Source organism: Diabrotica undecimpunctata, chromosome 8 (assembly GCF_040954645.1).
Source record: "Diabrotica undecimpunctata isolate CICGRU chromosome 8, icDiaUnde3, whole genome shotgun sequence".
Lineage (NCBI taxonomy): Eukaryota > Metazoa > Arthropoda > Insecta > Coleoptera > Chrysomelidae > Diabrotica > Diabrotica undecimpunctata.
Window position 1 is genome coordinate 38,031,271 of NC_092810.1, and position 20,275 is coordinate 38,051,545.

The following is a 20,275-nucleotide window of genomic DNA, read 5'->3' on the forward strand; positions in this document are numbered from 1 at the left end:
AAAGATTTACTAAAATTGCTAGGAGTTACTTTTGACAGAAAGTTGAATTGGAAAGAACATATCAATAATCTAACATGTAAATGTTACAGAAGATTAAATTTACTAAAAATTCTAGCACACAAAAATTGGGGTACAGGCAGGAGTACATTGTTAATTATATACAGAACTATTATACGATCTCAGCTAGACTACGCGGCTATAGCTTACGACTCAGCATCGAAATCAGTACTTAAAAAGCTCGACACTATTCACAACACAGCACTCAGAATACGTCTGGGAGTCTTTTTGTACAACACCGATTGAAAGTTTACTTTAAGAAGCAAATGAATTGTCGTTAAATGATAGAAGAGCTTACCTTAGTTTAACGTATGCAACAATAATTAAGGATAATGCAAAATATCCTGTCTATAGAAATACTTTTACTGATAATTTGCCAAACCTCAATGCAAATCACCGGTCTGTTAAACATTTATTTAAAATAATAAGAGACCATTTGCATATGTTTGAGACCATTTGCATATGTTTGATATTATCATACCTGAATGTCTTCCATACACATAATGACCATAATCCACCTTGGATTCAAAACATACCATCATATAACTTTGAACTTACGTCATTTGACAAAAACTCCACTAATCATGATTTAATTATTTCCCATTTTAGAAAAATCCTCAGTCGTTATAAAAATCATACCCAGATATACACTGATGGTTCAAAATCATCCGAAGGTGTGGGAGCGTCTGTAGTAACTCCAGAGAAGGTCCTTAAATTCAAACTATCTAATGTTAGTAGTATCTATACAGCTGAACTGTATGATCTCTATCGCGCCATAGAACTAAGTAATCTGACAACAAACTGCAAATATATTATCTTAACAGCATCATTTAGTGCCATACAAAGCATCCGACACCTGTATCCAAAAGACTTGGAGATAAATTTTATCTGGATCCCATCCCATATAGAAATAAAATGCAACGAAACTGCTCACCATAGTGCGAAAGACGCGATAGTGAGTGACGTTTCCGAAATCGTAAACATATCGGTATCAACGGATATAAAAGCTTATATAAAAAAATAAATCTTAAGTGCGTGGAAAAATAAATGGAATGTGTCGAATTCAAAATTAAAACAACTGAAATCCAGCATAGAGGCATGGAATGTGTTACCTACGTCAAGAAGCCAAGAAATAAAAGTAAAGCGCCTCAGACTCGGACATACTAGGTTAACTCATGATTACTTAATTAAAAAGTGCGAACCGCCGCGACGTGAAACGTGTAATACGACACTGACAGTAATGCACATACTATGTGAATGTCCCCTCTACAATCAACAACGAAGTAACAACAAGATACACGCAACACTTCTAGAAGCTCTATGTGCAGACTTTAACTTTAACAATACTCTGAATTCCTTGAAAAACATTAATAAGTACCACAATATTTAATAAACCAAATTGTAATGCAGTAATTGTACCTAATGTAGTCCATTAATTTTTCTCTAATAGCCATTTGGTAGATGCGATTTTCTGAATAAAAAAATAAAAAAAAAGTATAAAACAGAGAAGCTTTAAAGTCCAATGGCATATCAAATACACTCTTAACACTATAAGCACTAGAGTGGTCATTTTCACCGCTTTCTATTTTTGACATTCTGTATTACTCATTCATATTTATTTTACAAAATTTATAATTTAGGACTTCCTAAATCTACTTGAGGATTTAAATTTCTCTTTAACAGGTACTTGGCGTACCTAATTATTTTTTAAATATGTTGATGTCTACTTAGAAAAATGCTATCGTTATTACAACTTATTCTACTTTTCTGGAAAGATTTTACTTATTTTCTCTGCTGTTATCATGTCTCGTCGATATTTGACGGAGCAGGCACTATTGGAGTATTTACAGAATTTGTCAGATAATCAATCTGAAGTAGAGGTTTGTGATAAAGATGAGTTCGTTAATGAACATGACGAGTATGTGCCCAATAAAGTTGATCAAGGACATTCTTTGAGTAGCGTGTCTGAAGATAAAGTTGAGATTGCAGAGCTGCCGAGTACTTCTGCTTCAGTTTTAAATGATAGTTTCCAATACCCCTCCAGGAAGAATAACTAACCGAGTAAAAGGAATTCGCCAAAACAATTTAGGGAATCCTTTCATCGACACCATAGTATGGAAGTTACTTACTGCTGCTGAAGGTAAAAGGCAACTCAAAGATGAAAATTGGCAAATTTCGATTGAAGAAATCGAAGCATTTTGATCATAACTGTATAATAGGGGACCTGATACAGCATAAAGAGGCTGTGGTCTGGTATATGGGCTCCAAAAGTGATTCCAGATTTATAAAAATAATGAGCTTTATCTGTTTTGATATGAAACGGTTAAAAGGAGTATCAGATCTGAGCGATTATCAACAGATAAATTTGCAATTGCGCCCTGGTATGGATCTCATTTATACAGAATTATATAATATGCTATATCTACACCTGACCAAAATATATCTATCGACGAACAGCTTTTTCCCCACGAAGAAAAAATGCCGCTTTCGGCATTTTCGGCCGAAGAAAAAAAGATCAGCAACGACCAACCAATCAACTTCGACCAACCAGGGAAACATGTAGATATTAGCCATTTAATGGGACAATTTATAAATGAAGGAAGAAATGTCACGACAGATAATTTCTTTACGTCCGTAAAGTTGGCAAAAGAATTACGAAAGAAGGCTACCAACATTGTGTGAACAATAAACCGAGTAAGAAGGGATATTTCGCGTTAATCAAAAACAACAAGATGGAATTGTACAAAACAAAAATTTTCAAATACGAAGACTTGACGCTAACGGTGTACCAGGGAAAAACAAACAAAAATATTCTAGTGCTGAGTTCTCTACACTCAAATAGTATTACACAAGGTACAGATAAAAAGAAGAAACTGAAAACCGTTATGAAAACAGATTACTTTAATAAATGACATCCCATTCAATTTTATTCATTTCAGTTTCCATCATTTCTGTGAATCTCATCTCGGACAGTAGACCTCTGGCATTGTGTGTACTAACGAACTAACGTAAGGGTCTTTGGATTTCCGTATAGTCAGTTTTTTGGTCCCTCCCCCTTAGAATCCTTGGGACAGACTGATTATTCAGTGTGACCTTTTGGACGCATCCTATTCACCTAGGGTAGATCTGTATTTGTTTGAAAATCTGACATCGTGGTTTCGTTAGATCGTCAAATTCAAAGACGAATTACTTTAGCGTGGGGAGCCTTTGGAAAACTGCGAGACACATTTAGGGCCGACAACAGAATTAACCTCAAAAGAAAAGTATTTGACCAATGCGTATTACCAGTCATGACCTATGGGGCAGAAACTATAACTAACCAAAACAAGACTGGCAAATTTCGATTGAAGAAATCGAAGCATTTATATCTTAACTGTATGATAGGGGAGCTTATATAGCACAAAATGTTAGCATAAAGACGCTGTGGTCTGGTACGTGGGGTATAAAATTTTTTTGGAAGATGATGTCTAGAAACAGATTTACACAAATAATGAGCTTTATGCGTTTTGATATGAGGAGTATCAGGACTGAGGGATTATCAACAGGATCTCATTTATATAGAATTTTATATTATGCTATATCTATACCTGACCAAAACATATCTATCGACGAACAGCTCTTTCCCACGAAGACAAAATGCCGCTTTACTCAGCACATGGCAAACAAACCCGATAAAGTTTGAAATTAAATTCTAGTTTACAGTTGATGTCCAGTCCAAATATTTATTATACGGACATCCTTACCTGAGGAAAGATCAGCAATGACCAACCAATCAACTTACAGGGAAACATGTAGTTTTTAGCCATCTAATGGGATAATTTATAAATGAAGAAAGAAATGTCACGACAGATAATTTCTTTACATCCGTAAAGTTGGCAAAAGAATTACGAAAGAAGGCTATCAGCATTTTGTGAACAATAAACCGAGTAAGAAAGGATATTTCGCGTCAATCTCAAAAACAAAAAGATGGAGTTGTACAAAACAAAAATTTTCAAATACGAAGACTTGACGCTAACGGTGTACCAAGGAAAAACAAACAAAAATATTCTAGTGCTGAGTTCTCTACACTCAAATAGTATTAAAAAAGGTACAGATAAAAATAAGAAACTGAAAACCATTAACAAAACAGATTACTTTAATAAATGACATCCCTTTCAATTTTATTCATTTCAGTTTCCATCATTTCTGTGAATCTCTTCTCGGGCAGTAGACCTCTGGCATTGTATGTACTAACGTAAAGAGTTACAGGCTCTTTGGGTTTCTGTATAGTCAGTTTTTTGGTCCCTCGCCCTTAGAATCCTTGAGACAGACTGATTATTCAGTGTTGCCTCTTGGACGAATCCTATTCACCTGGGGTAGATCTGTATTTGTTTGAAAATCTGACATCGCGGTTTCGCCAGATCGTCAAATTTAAAGACGAATTACTTTAGCGTGGGCAGCTTTTGGAAAACTGCGAGAGACACTTAGGGCCGACAACAGAATTAGCCTCAAAAGAAAAGTATTTGACCAATGCGTATTACTAGTCATGACCTATGGGGCAGAAACTATAACTAACCAAAACAAGACTGGCAAATTTCGATTGAAGAAATCGAAGCATTTATCTTAACTGTATGATAGGGGAGCTTATATAGAACAAAATGTTAGCATAAAGATGCTGTGCTCTGGTACGTGGGGTCTAAAATTTTTTTGAAAGATGATGTCTAGAAACAGATTTACACAAATAATGAGCTTTATTCGTTTTGATATGAGGAGTATCAGGTCTGAGGGATTATCAACAGGATCTCATTTATATAGAATTTTATATTATTCTATATCTATATTTGACCAAAATATATCTATCGACGAACAGCTTTTTCCCACGAAGTCAAAATGCCGCTTTACTCAGCACATGGCGAATAAACCCGATAAGTTTGAAATTAAATTCTAGTTTGCAGCTTATGTCCAGTCTAAATATTTATTAAACGGACTTTCGTACCTGGGGAAAGATCAGCAACGACCAACCAATTAACTTCCAGAGGAACATGTAGTTAGCCATCTAATAGGACAATTTAAAAATAAAGAAAGAAATTTCATGACGGATAATTTTTTGACGTCCGTAAAGTTGGCAAAAGAATTACGAAAGAAGGCTATCAACATTGTGTGAACAATAAACCGAGTAAGAAAGGATATTTCGCGTCAATCAAAAACAAAAAGATGGAATTGTACAAGACAAAATTTTCAAATACGAAGATTTGACGCTAACGGTGTACCAGGGAAAAACAAACAAAAATGTTCCAGTGGTGAGTTCTCTACACTCAAATAATATTGAAATCGACACATAGGCACAGATAATTATAAGAAGAAACCGGAAATCGTCTGACCTCATTATGTGCTAGTTCCAATTACTTTTGTAATTATTAAAATATATGTTACTTTAATTATGTAACTTAAGGATCATCTGACCTCATTATGTAGTTAGTTTCAATAACTTTATAAACGTTTTTCGATGATGATCCGATAGGATTAAAAACGTTCTGAAAATTTATAAATCCATTTTGGATAATTTTTAAAATTCTTTAATTACCATTTTGCATAAAAAATTTTTACTTTATAGTAAAATTTTCCTTTTAAATTAGAAATCAATCGTTTTGTTAATTTTATGGCCTGAATATGATACATATATCAATCTTTAATATATCTTACTTGAAAAATAAAATAGAGCATTCTAAATTCTGCCCATATCATTTTTTGATAATGAATAAATCATTTTTGTTTCTTAGCCCGTAGTTTTTTTTCACTTCAAGCAGACATATATTGCAACAGCCGTGTGCTTCGTATATGCTGACCATAAATCATTTTTGCATTAAAAATTCCTCGTGCACAACTATGCTCTATGGTCTGTCTCTTAAATTCGAAAAATAAATTATAGCCAAAGAGAAGTGGAATGTCCTGTTTCCCTCTAAGTTCAGTGCGATGAATTTGGGCTATATACGTAGAGCGGTCTGGAAAAATATACACATGAAGAATTTTTACATATCCACATTTTACACCTTACAATACTACATTTTCATTGCAAAAATACCTTTGATGAATAGTTATTTTTCATATTGTTTAAATGCTAACGTGAGTTGTAATAAAAAATTCGTCCAGTAATTTTACAGTTTCACAGTTAACAATAACATTTAACAATACACAATACATATTATACAATACTTATTTTTTACAAATTTAACGGTTGTACCGTTCGCGTCATAAAAAACTGGTACAACTCTTAAAACCAAAAATCGTGTTTTTTAAGTTGTGTACGTTGATCTTGTCACATGTGTCATTCTAATTTCTAGGGCACCGTTGCCAGTTCAACGAAAATATTATATGAAACCAGCTAAAAGCAGGGCTGTGCGACAGACCGCCAGTTTTAAGTGTACTAAAAACTAAAACATTATCGAGCATTCTCGATCAGTCAATCACATTAAATTTGTTTAAACATGCATCCTAAAAAATTCCCATATTCATTTTGTAATTTTCCATCATCTCAATTAAGTAACCCATACATATACATTGATTTGTGTCTTATTATAATTTATGAAAATATTTCAATTCAAAAATAATGATAGATAATCGATCTAGGATCTTTTTCGCCCCGGATATTTTATAGTTTATAATACGTAGGATAAAAAATAATATTTTTTTATCGTTCTTGTACTAAATAATCAATTAATCTTGGTAGTTTGCCTGTTACTAAACTTATTAACACAAAATACAGTTCGTGTTCGGTAGGCAATTGAAGTATAAAATTACAGTAGACGCATTCCAATGTTCTCTGTGCCAATACCATCGAGTTAGAAGCTATGGAGAAGCTATGAGCATATTAACATGTGTATTAAAAACGGCGTAGGAAGGCGTGGCTAACGGTGATACCAATATGGCGGTGGGATCATGGCCGGACTCAATAATATTAAAACTACTATAAAAATATGACTAGTTATTCAGAAGATTTAATCATAATCTACAAAGTGCAATACATTTTTAATAAACTATGATTTATTTATCCCGCGGTAAACACTAAAAACACGATATATTATACATAAAAAAAATTAATACAGTCAAATACTATTAATTTATTCTCTGAAGTACGGGCCATTACTTTGTTTACATATTTGTATACTAACCTGTAGAACGTTATTCCTGAAGATTTTTTATTAACATTGCTTCTGCCACTGCAACTACGTTGAGAACAAGAAACCATTATTATGCACTATCACAATATATTATTACAGTTTCTATAAAAGTATTATAAAACTAAAAATATTCGAAAAACAACAAACGTAAATAAACATGTACGATCTGTCAAAAGTGTCAAAACAATATGGCCGAAGTGAGGTCGTTTTTAGTCACGTGATGCCCTATCCATAGATTCTAACTCGATGGCCAATACCCTAGGTTTAAAGATCCTTTAAACATTTTGGATATTAACTCAACCCTATCTCTGGTTATTAAATTAATTAAATACGGTTTTTTATTGTTAATGATAAAAATAATACCTATCTACATTACAATACAATTACAATAATACATTTTTGAACGTTATTTTTTTTATTTAGATTTAGTGCAATTCCGTTATCTGTGATGGCAACAACGAATTAATTCACGAACCATTGTGTCCAGTCTGAACACAGGTTTACATTGGGAAAAACAAGTGTACCAGTTTTATATGACGGGAAGTGTACATAATTACACTTCAATGTTTATAAGGCACTTGAATGTCTCTTAAATATTTAAACAGACTTGCATATTTCTCAGTTTTATTCAACATTTCTTGTATATTATCTCCCAACTGGTGTTGTTTTCTTTTAGTAGAAAGATGTGGACATTCTTTAAGAAAATACTTGACGGTTAAGGTCGGCCGCATGTAGGTGGATCGGTAGATGTCATGAGAAAGCCATGTGTAAGCCGAGTGTGTCCAATTCTTAATTTTCTTAGAGTAACCTTGTGCCTTCTGGGCAGACGTAGTAGCTCTAAGGAAGGTATAACTGGTTGTATACCGTGTAAGTGGCTGACTTGTATTCCAATTAACTTGCCATTTGCCATATACATATAAGCTTTTTGAACATTTTTTAAATATTATTATTCAGCTGGATATTTGATATAAGTATATCCAAAGTAGAAGCTTCTTTTTCGGCTACACCTGCAGCTTCATTTCCTACAAGTCCTACATCTAAAGGTACCCAGACAATACTGATAATTACTCCATGTTCCGTGAGTTTATTATATATGTAATACATTAAATTTACCAGAGGATGATTTCAGAACATATTTTTAATTACTTGTATTCTGTCTGATTGTTACTTGATTGATTAATTACTTGTATTCTTGATTTGTCTGTGCAAATCGCAAAGTAGTTGATTCCAACACACGAAAAGTCTGGACAATACCATATAATTCTCCAGTGTATACACTACAAACGGCAGGAAGTCTGATTACTTTTGTAATACTGAAAGAGGAAACAAATGCACTACCCACCCCTACATTATTTTTAGAGGCATCTGTATAAAGAACTTTATGCAACTGATTTTGATTATGTAGGTCTAGGAACGATTCTTTAAATATAACTAAAGGAGTATCACGTTTATTGAAAGACCAAAGGAAGGTATTGACATTCGGAAGTTGCTTATGCCCCGCAGGATGTGTAGAGATATAAAAGGGTGAAATTGCAGCAAGATCGACACCACCGAGAATAGAATTTAGTATAAAAGGGAGAGGTGGGGCAGCTCTTGTGGTCTAAGAATGATGAATGGGATTATTTGGTTGAATAAGTAGTTGGTAGACTGGATTTTTGTGGATTGGCTGATAAGCTAGCTGCATAGACAAAAGAAGATGTTGTCTCCTTAAACAGAGTGGCGGTTCATTAGCTTCACAGTACATGCTTTGAGCTGGGCTATATCTTAATGCAGCTAAGTAGATCCTAAGACCAGACATATAGACAAAACAACCATAGTCTATCTTGCAGCGAATAATGGAGCTCCCCCTATTTAATGTATGGTGTGTTTTTTGTGGTTGGTATTCTGTTTTTTTTTTAAAGTTACACAATTTAATAACATATACTGGTACAATATATTATAACGACCTCGTTTATTCTTTCGCCTCTTCATGGTATGGGTGATACATTTTTTTGTTGAGGGAGTGCGCATTAGGAGTTTTATAGATGATTTGTTGTGATGTGATAGAATTTTGTGTTAAGAAGCAAATATAGTAAGATAGTTGACTTACATTTGTTGTTCTGTGAGAGAGATTTTCTGCTACTATCAAGCTATGAGTGATTTTTTTAAGAAAAACTCTTAAAACGGAATTTTTGGGCATTGCAATCTATTGTCTGCGGTATTTTAGAGATGTTGATTCCAGAATGTCACAGTACTCATTAAAAACTTCGTTGCCTACTAAGTTGAGAAGCTTATCTGGCAGGAATGTAACTTTGATTTTGGGTTTTCTGGTGAACACTTGCCCTCGGCGATGGTGTTTTTTGAGAATCTGTAATTTTGGTGATCAATCTTACAATGGTTCGCAAAAGGTACCTTTTATTAAGGGTTTCGATCTGATTTTAGATTGTAGGGATGTTGGCTACTTATGAATTAATGCTGACAAATTGTCACGTGTTTTGTTCATGATTTTCCTCAGGAATTTCCTCTCTGTTGCCATTACTTGGTTTATCTGTCTCTTAAAGATGGCTAGGTAGAGTCTCGCTCTGTATTTGACCACTAGTCTAATAAATGCTTTTTAAAGTATATAAGGAAGTAATAAGGTAAGTTTTCTTAAATTAATTACTCAATGTTTTCAGGAAGTTAGCTCGATTTCTCACCCTATTTAGAGTGTTTTTGATATCAGTGTTCTAGTTGAGGATCTTCGTAAATTCAACACCTAAGTAGATGTTGTCATCAAAATAATGATCTAAAATTTAAGTCTTTCTCCATTAAACGTAATGTGGTTGTTCTGCTCCAGGCTTGGTTAAAAACATCCGGGATATCTAAATAGAATTAGTTGGGTTTGGTCTGCAGTCAAGATGTACTTGAGAATACAGAGCGTTCTCTCCCACTACTACATGGAGGTTGTGCGGAGAATAGGGCCATCTTGTCAGCATCAAGAAGGATTTTTTCGGATTTGGGGGATAGGGTGGCAGCTGTTATAGACTGTACAGAAAATATACGCTGGTATTGAGCCCTGTGGGACATTTGCTTAAGGAGTTTAGGGTACAGAGAGTTTGTTTTTTAGCGATTTTAAAGCGTTCTCCTCATTCTAGTTCTCCTCAAGATACTGTCCTTCATTACCTTGACATAATCGAGCAGATGGTATACCTACTTTAAATCGTTTTATTTGTACTAACCCTTAACTTTGTAACTAACCTTTTTTGATGAGCCCAATATGTGATGTAACTCGGACAACCCCAAAAGGGGTTGTCCAAGTTACAACAAAACTATTTGTTTTTTCTTTTCTATTTTGTATAGTTACGGTAACCTATATTGTAGAATGCTTTAAATACGACAACGTTTGATCCCGTCTTTTTTTTAACCGACCAAATACCTGTGCGAAGCATTTTAGTTACAAAGCAGTTCGTTAGTAGAGTGTAGAGTATTGTTTGATTTAATTTAATTATTTTGAATAGTGATGTGACTTCCGTCAGAAAATGTGGTTGATAATATTGAGTACAATAACAACACTGATTTTGTAAAAACTGTCAGTGCCAGTGCCGGTATAAATGTAATTTCTAAAAAAAAAGTCCCTTTAAAGAAAATTGGAATGCATTTACATGCTAAACCACAGCAAGTATGTTTCAAAGTGTACAAAACTCTACATGGAAATTGAGCCTCGATGAAAAACTGTTGGTACAATCTAATTGAATAGAAATTTCACTTTCAGCTGTATACACAATAGTTAAAAATGAACCCTATTATCAAAAAAAGCGATTTGACCACAAATTTTCAAAATCTATAGATGCTTTACTTATAAAACTATTGAAAACTACAATACCTATACGATTTCGAAAAACTCTGACTGATTTTGATTTCTCAATGATATTTATTATGAATAGAACATAAAAATATACATGATTAATTACCATGTCAATACTCTAAGTTATTACTCTGTAAATTCGAAACCACTTACTGACAATTTCGTTGCCTCTTTGTTCTTGAGTAAATAAAATAACGACCCTGATTTTGTTGTCTCCATTTGCGAGCGTCTGATATGGCACGTCTTTTCTAGTCGGCGTTGTGAAAAGCACTTGCTGAGGGATGACGTGTCCATCAATTATCTTCTCGTCGATAGAAGCTGCTCTGTCGTTCTGGAATAGAAAAACAAAGGCATTAATAAAAAGAAAATGATATTTTATTGGATCGGATGTGCTTGTAGTCTTTATTACTACGGGAATGGTGAGAAAATATAGCGTTACGTTCAATATTTAATTGTTGCCCCGTAATGTTTGGGGCCCGAAAATTAGGTTTTAACTTTTTAATTTTTATAATTAATTTTTGTTTTTATTTAACAGAAAAATGTAATATTCATAATTATTTCTGAAAGGTGTCTAAATTATACCGAATGGTTGATTGATAAAGTCAACAAGGTTTGACACGCGTTCCCGTGCTTATCATGATTTGAAAAATAAACAAAAAATTGTCAGAGTATGAAAACTCCAGTGATCACATTAACTCCATCACTAACCGTCGGGGACTGTGTTATGATAATGTGTTAAATATGTCAGGTAAATACACTGTGTCCGTAAAGTATGGAACAAATTTTTTTAGCTAAACAGAGCATTTTAAGAAATAATCCTGAAACACGTCGATTTTTGATTTTAATTTACCGTATTTTAAAATAATATTCTAATATACAGGGTGAATTACTTTTGAGTAATGACGTCACCGTCATTTTTTTTAATGGAACACCCCCATTTTGTCTCAATTTTCGGATTACTCTAGCTGAGCTGATTCCAAAAATGTATCACATGTTGATTAAAATTGGTACAGGGTGGACAAAAATACAATACTTTTGTGTGTGCTCATAAAGTAACGCGTTAGTTAAATTAACAATATCAAAAATACTTATTGTCTAGCGGACAGAATATAAAAGAAATTATTTCTTATCAATTTAAAAGAAACATAGTAGGCTATGTGTTTGTTAAATGTCATTATTTGTCTAGTAATTTATTGATGTTCAGTGACAGTTTAGTACTACAATATTTTTGGTATTTGTGAATGTTTTAATTATTGCTTAGATTTAATTTGAAGTAGAAATGGAGTTAAGTGTAAAGCAAAGAATTGAAATACTTATGATGATTGGGCATGGAGACAGATCGCGAACTCAGATGGAAGTGTGCAATTTGTTTAATGATAAATATCCAGAAAGACCCATAACTCGTTCAACAGTCAGTAAGATTGAAAAGCAATTTCGAGAAACTGGTACGGTTGAAAATGCACGGAAATCAGGTCGTCCCTTTGCAAATGCTGATACAGCATTAGATGTTTTACTTAGTTTTGAAGAAGATGCGCACACTTCTGTGCGGAAAGTTAGTCGCGATATCGGTGTTATTAAAATAACGGTACACAAACTATTAAAGCTTGAAAAATGGCATCTTTATAAAATCAAACTTGTGCAGGAATTAAACTAAGATGATCCCGATAGAAGAATGCAATTTTGCGAAGCAATGATGGATAACTGCCACCGAGACCCTCTCTTGGTACAAAACATTATTTTTTCTGATGAGGCCACTTTCACGTTAAATGGCGAGGTTAACCGTCAGAATTGTAGATACTGGGCAAAAGAAAACCCCACTGGATGTGTGAGCATCATACACAATACTCGAAAAAGGTAAATGTATGGGCACAATTGTAAGAAATCGAATCATCGGACCCTACTTTTTCGAAGGTAATTTAAACGGGGCAACGTACCTTGAGTTTTTAAGGGGGTATCTCGTACCCACTTTACGTAATTTGTTTCCCAGCAGACGTAATCCTGGAGATTTTGATAAAAGTTTATGGTTTCAACAGGATGGTGCACCTTCACCTTATGTTGTGGATGTTAGAAGGTACCTAGATGAAATTTTTCCGAACAGGTGGATTGGTAGACGTGGACCTATTGAATGGCCAGCGAGGTCACCAGATTTTAATCCTTTGGATTATTTTATGTGGGGCCATCTGGAGAATGTTGTGTATCAAACAAAACCAGCAAATATTCAAGAATTACAACAGAGAATTCGGACAGCAATAAAAAATATTTCTCAAAACACAATAAACAAGGTTCAACAAGAATTTGTACAACGTTTGGGTTACTGTCAAATACAGCAAGGGCTGCAGTTCGAACATTTATAAAGTCATGTATTTCATCATATTCTGTCCGCTAGACAATAAGTATTTTTGATAATATTGTTAATTTAACTAACGCGTTACTTTATAAACACACAGGAAACTATTGTATTTTTATCCAATCTGTACCAGTTTGAATAAACATGTGATACATTTTTGGAATCAGCTTAGCTAGAGTAATCCGAAAATTGGGACAAAATGGGGGTGTGCCATTTAAAAAAAATACTGTGACGTTATTACTCGAAAGTAATTGACTCTGTATATTAGAATATTATTTTAAAATAAGGTAAATTAAAATAAAAAATCGACGTGTTTCATGATTATTTCTTAAAATGCTCTGTTTAGCTAAAAAAGAATTTGTTCCATACTTTACGGACACACATAAGAAACTCAAATCCAGAATAAAACATTATATTTTTTTGTCCATTTCATACCATGCGCCAATCATTCTTAAATTTAATTGAAAACGCTAATGCCGAAATTTTCAGCGGAAATAAAAATTTTTACTTTTTTCAATATAGTTCAGCAGGTGTACGTATTTTTTTTTTAAATTCTTTTCAGTTCAACATAAAAATCCATTAAAAAGGCCATAAGCTGCTAAATCACATAAAAAACTTAATACATTTGAGTATGTACTTTTACGTGCTATGTGAGAAAATATTTTAGAGAAAATAAATACTTCAAACAAGACCTCAACAAAAAGACGAATACCTAATTACAGCAGTTTTAAAGTTAAAAAAAGTTAAGGATATTGCTTATTTTATACTAATGATAAAAAACGGCGGAAAATACGGAACCTATTTCGTGATGAAATTCCAGAACATGAAACAAGATTCAGTGGCAAACAACATTTTAAAGCTAATATTTTTGTTGTTGTGTGCGCTTCTTTACTGATCGCATAAATATATGAGGAATATAAAACTAATAACAATAAATTCAAAATAATTTTTCGTGATAGTGATGTTAGAGACTCTTCATTATTGGAATTAAAAGGACATGAACAAGATTTACACCTAGCAGAACTGAAAAATAAATTAGCTAAGTGTATATTACAATTTAAGACTTTTAAAAGTAAAGAAAATATTATTTAACCTGTATGAGTATTCATGTAGTCATTTATTCAGGAAAATAATATTATTGCAACATTCCCAAATTTAAACACAATTCCGATTAAATTAAAAAAATAAATAGTTTATTATTACTTTATATAAAAAGAGTTATTCAGTAACTTTATTAATTATGACAAACTAATTGACGGATTTGCATAAGTTAAAAGACTAAAATCTGATAACTAGATGGAACTACATAATATACGATTTAAAACTAAACTTCCAAAACGCGAAGTATGTGCCATGACTGAAAAATAGGCCCGGAATTACAATGTTGCTTAGGGCCTGCTTTAGTCTTAGTCCGCCACTGGGTACTACCCTTGTTTCTATGCACAACAATTTAGTTTCTTTAAGAGTACAGCACTGGCGAAAATTAAGCTAATAGAGAGATCACTTTTGTAAATCTTGTATAGTCGCAGTAATGGCGAGAAACTGAGAGAAACTTTTAAAAGTGAGCTTTAAAAGTGAGAAAGAAAGAAAGGTATTTGATCAGTGCGTCCTCCCAGTCTTGACGTACGGAGCAGAAACACTTACCTTAACAAAAGCAGCAGCTACCAAACTGAGAGTCACGCAGAGAAGAATGGAGTGGTCCATGTTAGGAATAACTCTGCGAGACAGAATAACCAACGAAGACATCAGTAGAAGAACCGGAGTGACTGACATCATCGAGAAGATAGCCAGACTAAAATGGAGATGGGCAGGACACATAGCCAGAATGACAGATGGGCGATGGACAAAGAGGTTATTGGAATGGAGGCCAAGGGAAGACAAGAGAAGCGTCGGTCGACCACCTACAAGATGGACTGACGATTTAAGAAGACTCAATAAAAACTGGATGAGAGCGGCGCAAGATAGACGGGGTTGGAAACATGAGGAAGAGGCCTATGTTCAGCAGTGGACTCTTGAGGCTGGATGATGATGATGAATGGCGGCACCACACTTCAATATGTGTTATTTGTTAAGCGATTTCGCTGTATTTGCCCAAATTTTTGTTATTCGTTAGCGAATAACAAATACGCTACTGCACACTTCTGTCGGCGAATCAAACATGCCAAATATTTGCGTCATGTGTTTTTGTCAGAATCAGAATGGACGTGGACGAATTGATGGTCAATGCAACTTATTTTTACTTAAACATAGTTTACCAATACTTTATTTGTGTACTCCATTTCACATTAGGTGCTTTTTCTTCTTCTAGTGTCGTATCCACTAATGAAGGTTGGCTATAACCATTGCAAATTCGTCTCTACCTTCTGCTTTTCTTAAGAGCGTCTGTGTGTTTGACCCGGTCCAGTTGCGAATGTTTTTCAGCCAGAATATTTGTCGTCTACCAGAACCCCCTTTTTTCTTCGATTTTACCCTTCATAATCAGCTGCAACAACTTGTACCCATTACTTCTAATTATGTGCCCTAAATATGCTGTCTTTCGCCGTTCAAAAGTTCTCTGTCTCTTCGCATTCTGTGCAACACCATTTCATTCGTAATATGGTCGATCCATGGTATCTTCAAAATTCTCCTAAAAAGCCACATCTCAAAAGCTTCCAGTTTTCTCATTAAGTCAACAATAACAGTCCAGGCTTCGACACCATAAAGAAGAATATAGTAGTTTAGGTAACATTTTACCATTCGATATCGGATTTGCAGATTACAATTGCCATTACAAAATCGAACGTAGGCAATAAAATGAGCATCTTTATTGCTATCTGTTGCCTCATCAAGCTAATCGAAAACAGCTTGACGCGCAACTGAGTAGATGCTTCTGGACATCTTCAGCTATATCACTGATTCGACGGGCAACGGTATCATACTGTAAAGCGTTCCCAAATGCCTTTTAAGTTTATTAGGTTTCACCATCACTAATATAATTTTATGGAAAATTGGTTTGCAAATGGTAAAAAGTTGGGAAACACTGGTTTAAAGTGAAGTATTATTGACATTTAGAAATTATACGACACAATTGTCAAACAAATATTACTGCATGAGAAATAGCCTTGTTCTTGATTCTATTTTTAGGTTGAAGTGTGTATTTGTTATGTTATTATTGTACATGAATATTGTAATTTATACTGTAATAAACTCTTTTTAGATAAATTCGAACCATTATTTTTCGCAAGAATAAGAGTATAATATTACACTTATAATAACTCTACCAAAATAAAAAGAGTAGGTATTATAAAGTAACTAAAAAAACAAAACAAAAAAGCGATTAAAAATAGAAAATAAAAAAAGGGAAAGAAGGGAGAAAAGTTAATCCAACTCGAACTCTGTAGATCTATGAATAAAAATTACAAAATAACCTGGTCAATTGGCTTTGCTAAGGATATAAATAGGAAAGAAAAAAAATGTTGTGATGTATCAATTACTCAAAACTTTATTCGTCATTTATATATTGCTAGGAATAATTAATTCCTCGAGTAAAATATTTATATTTAAGACCAACAAATTTATGGAGAAAATCGATCGAATAAACATAAAAGTTTCGGAGTTGTTATTCATCACGAGCAATACAAACAGACCGAATGGATTTCCATTGGCAGCACAACATCCAGAATCTGCCCTATATGTGAAACTGTCTTTATTGGTTTTCATTTGGGAGAAAAATAGCGACGATACGATGACCTAAAAAACGTTGGCAAGGAAGCTGGCGAACTGACTGCAGACATTAGACGAAAAAAGTGATTAATGGACCTGGAAACGATAAATAAATTTGCCAGAGATATGGTCGCCTGTAAATGAAAGCTGATGCGAAAAAAGAAACGAAAGAATTTTTATTAAAATTGTTTTCGCAAATCTCAGAGCTAAATCCCAAATAAACTCATAAAATTAATGTATCATTTTATTAAACATAAGCCAGTACATTTGTACATGTCCAAAAGTAATACGACACTACATACATTATACAAGAAAATTGATAGTTCTGCCTAAAATACAACTATTTTATAAAAGTAATTGAAGAGAAACAATTAATTTTAAATCAATACAAACTTTTTCTTTTTCTTGACTTTCTGTAGAATACAAATACAATGACAAATCCTGTCCCCAATGAGCTAGTATATATATATATATATATATATATATATATATATATATATATATATATATATACATATATATATATATATATACATATATATATATATATATATATATATATATATATATATATATACATATATATATATATTCAGTGTGGAAACCACTTATGGAATAAAACTGTTTGTGTCCTTATTATAGAAAATTTTAAAAAACTCTGGGACACGTTAACTTTTAAATTTAAATGTGTGCTTTTTAAACATAAATTTGAATTTACAGGGTGGTCCATGAAAGTCTGGCATAGTCCATAATTCTTATTTTTATTGAAACACCCTGTATATTTTTATGTTTTTAAAAGATTCTTAACAACCTGATTTCAACGAACTATATCTCGTAGGGTCTATAATGAATAATACAAGGTGAAATTTTGAAATTAATAATTTATCACGTGTTATGTTATTATTCAAAATTAGTTAAATACAGTCAATACACTTCTACTCTAAGTGTCAGTATATTGGGGAACATTTCTGTTTAGTAACCGTGTTAACATTTTTTGTCATGAACAGGTAAAAACTGTCTAGATAGCCTAGTAATTAAACTAAATCGGTAAATAATGCGGATTGTTATCAATCAGTTGTTGGTGTGTTGACATTTTACATTAAAATAATAAATTCCTAATTAAAAGCACGGTTATTTAAGCACGGTGGAGAGCAGCTCACCAAGGTGATGCGAGAAATTGTTTGTAGAATTTGGTCTGAGGAGCAAATGCCTGAAGAATGGAGCTTAGGCTTAATTTGCCCGTTACACAAAAAGGGAAACCAACTGGAATGCAATAATTACCGCGGAATAACTCTCCTAAATACAGCATACAAGATATTGTCAAATATTTTGCACGAGAGATTAAAGCCTTATACTGAAATGTTTCTAGGAGAATATCAGGCAGGATTCAGGCATGGACGTTCAACCATTAACCAGATCTTTACACTACGACAGATCTTCGAAAAAGCGCAAGAGTTTAATATAGATATGTATCATATTTTTGTCGATTTTAAAGCGGCATATGACAGTGTCTTAAGACCAAGTGTTTACAACGCTATGAATGAGTTAGAAAAAAAAAATATGTTTGATAAAAGTGACAAGGGCGAAGATGCTATCAGCAGTAAAAATTCAAAACGACTCGTCAACTTCATTTGAAATACATAGCGGGTTAAGGCAGGGTGATGCGCTGGCGTGTCAGCTTTTTAATGTCGCCTTAGAAAAAGTTGTACGAGACGCTAATTTAGATAGCAGGGGAACAATATTTAATAGATCAGTCCAAATTCTAGCATATGCAGACGACGTGGACATTATAACAAGAACTAGGGCGAGAACTGCGGAAATCCTAACCGAGCTAGTAGCAGCAGCAGAACGAATGGGGTTACAGATAAATCAAAATAAAACCAAATTCATGGCGACTAACACAAACACAAGAGCTGGAAATGTTGACACAAATTTAATCATCAATGACCAAAACTTCGAAGCAGTCAAAGAGTTCATATATCTAGGGACATCGGTTAACCCCAATAATAACACATCTGAGGAAATAAAAATACGAATAATAATTGCAAACAGGTGTTATCATGGTCTATCAAAGTACTTAGCTAACAAACGTCTGTCTCAAAAAACTCGTATAAGGCTGTATAGAACACTGATAGTCCCCGTTCTTACATATGGATCAGAGGCATGGACGCTAACGAAAACAGATGAATCCGCTCTATCCATTTTTGAAAGAAAGGTGCTACGCAAGATATTCGGAGCGGTCTGTGAGAACGGAATATGGAGGCGTAGATATAACTTTGAACTGCAGAATATCTACAAGCATACGTTTGGTGGTAAAGATATTACCACTATAATTAAGCGAAACCGCCTGCAGTAGGCCGGGCCCCTGAGTCAAACATGATAAAAAAGATTCTAACAGCGCAACCCGTGGGAATGAGAAGACAGGGTAGACCAAAGCTGAGGTGGATGGACGGGGTAACTCAAGATGCCGATAAGATCGGAAACAGCAACTGGAAAATGCAAGCGAGGGACAGAATAGAATAACGTAGAAAGCTTGAGAAGGTCGAAGCCCTCTAAGGGTTGTAGCACCAAGATGATGATGATGAATTAAAAGCTAATTTCTTGCAGAAATAAAAATGAAATATTTTACTGAGACCCACCGAATTGAGATTTTAATGATGATCGGTTACGGGGAGAATTGTAGAAGTCAAGTTGAAGTAGCAAACTTATTTAATCAGAGGTATCCTCAGTTGCCTAATATTGCTCAAGGTACTGTGTCTAAAATTTCTGCACAATTCAGAGAACTTGGACATGTCAAACCATCAAAAAAATAACCGAACTTCATTGAAGATAGGTGAAAGTGGATATTTTGTTAAGTGTCACAGGGAATCCAACGTCAAATTCACGTCAAAGTGCACGTCAAAATAATGTGAGTCACACAACTGTCCTAAAGTGTCTCTATAAAGAAAAACTTTATCCACATAAATTGACTTTTGTGCAAAAGCTAACAGAAGACGATCCAGATCGTAGAATGGATTTCTGCGAAAGAATGATAGATAAAATTAACACAAATAAAATAGCTCTTGGCATAATTCTTTTTTCTGATGAATCAACATTTACATTAAACGGAGAGATAAACCGACAAAAATGTAGATATTGGTCAGCGGAGAATCCTCATTGGATGCGTAAGACACACACTCAGTATCATCA

At 33.8% G+C, this 20,275-nt stretch overlaps 1 protein-coding gene across 3 annotated transcripts in view; it reads right to left on the reverse strand.

The window, feature by feature from the left end:
* Positions 1 to 20,275, reverse strand: part of Fas1 (fasciclin 1 Fas1 domain-containing) — a 304,785-nt gene that overhangs the window by 169,394 nt on the left and 115,116 nt on the right. For all 3 annotated transcript variants that reach the window (XM_072540109.1, XM_072540108.1, XM_072540107.1), the window contains exon 5: positions 11,191 to 11,368. In XM_072540109.1, coding sequence (XP_072396210.1) covers positions 11,191 to 11,368 — 178 coding nt within the window. The remainder of the gene's footprint in view (positions 1 to 11,190; positions 11,369 to 20,275) is intronic.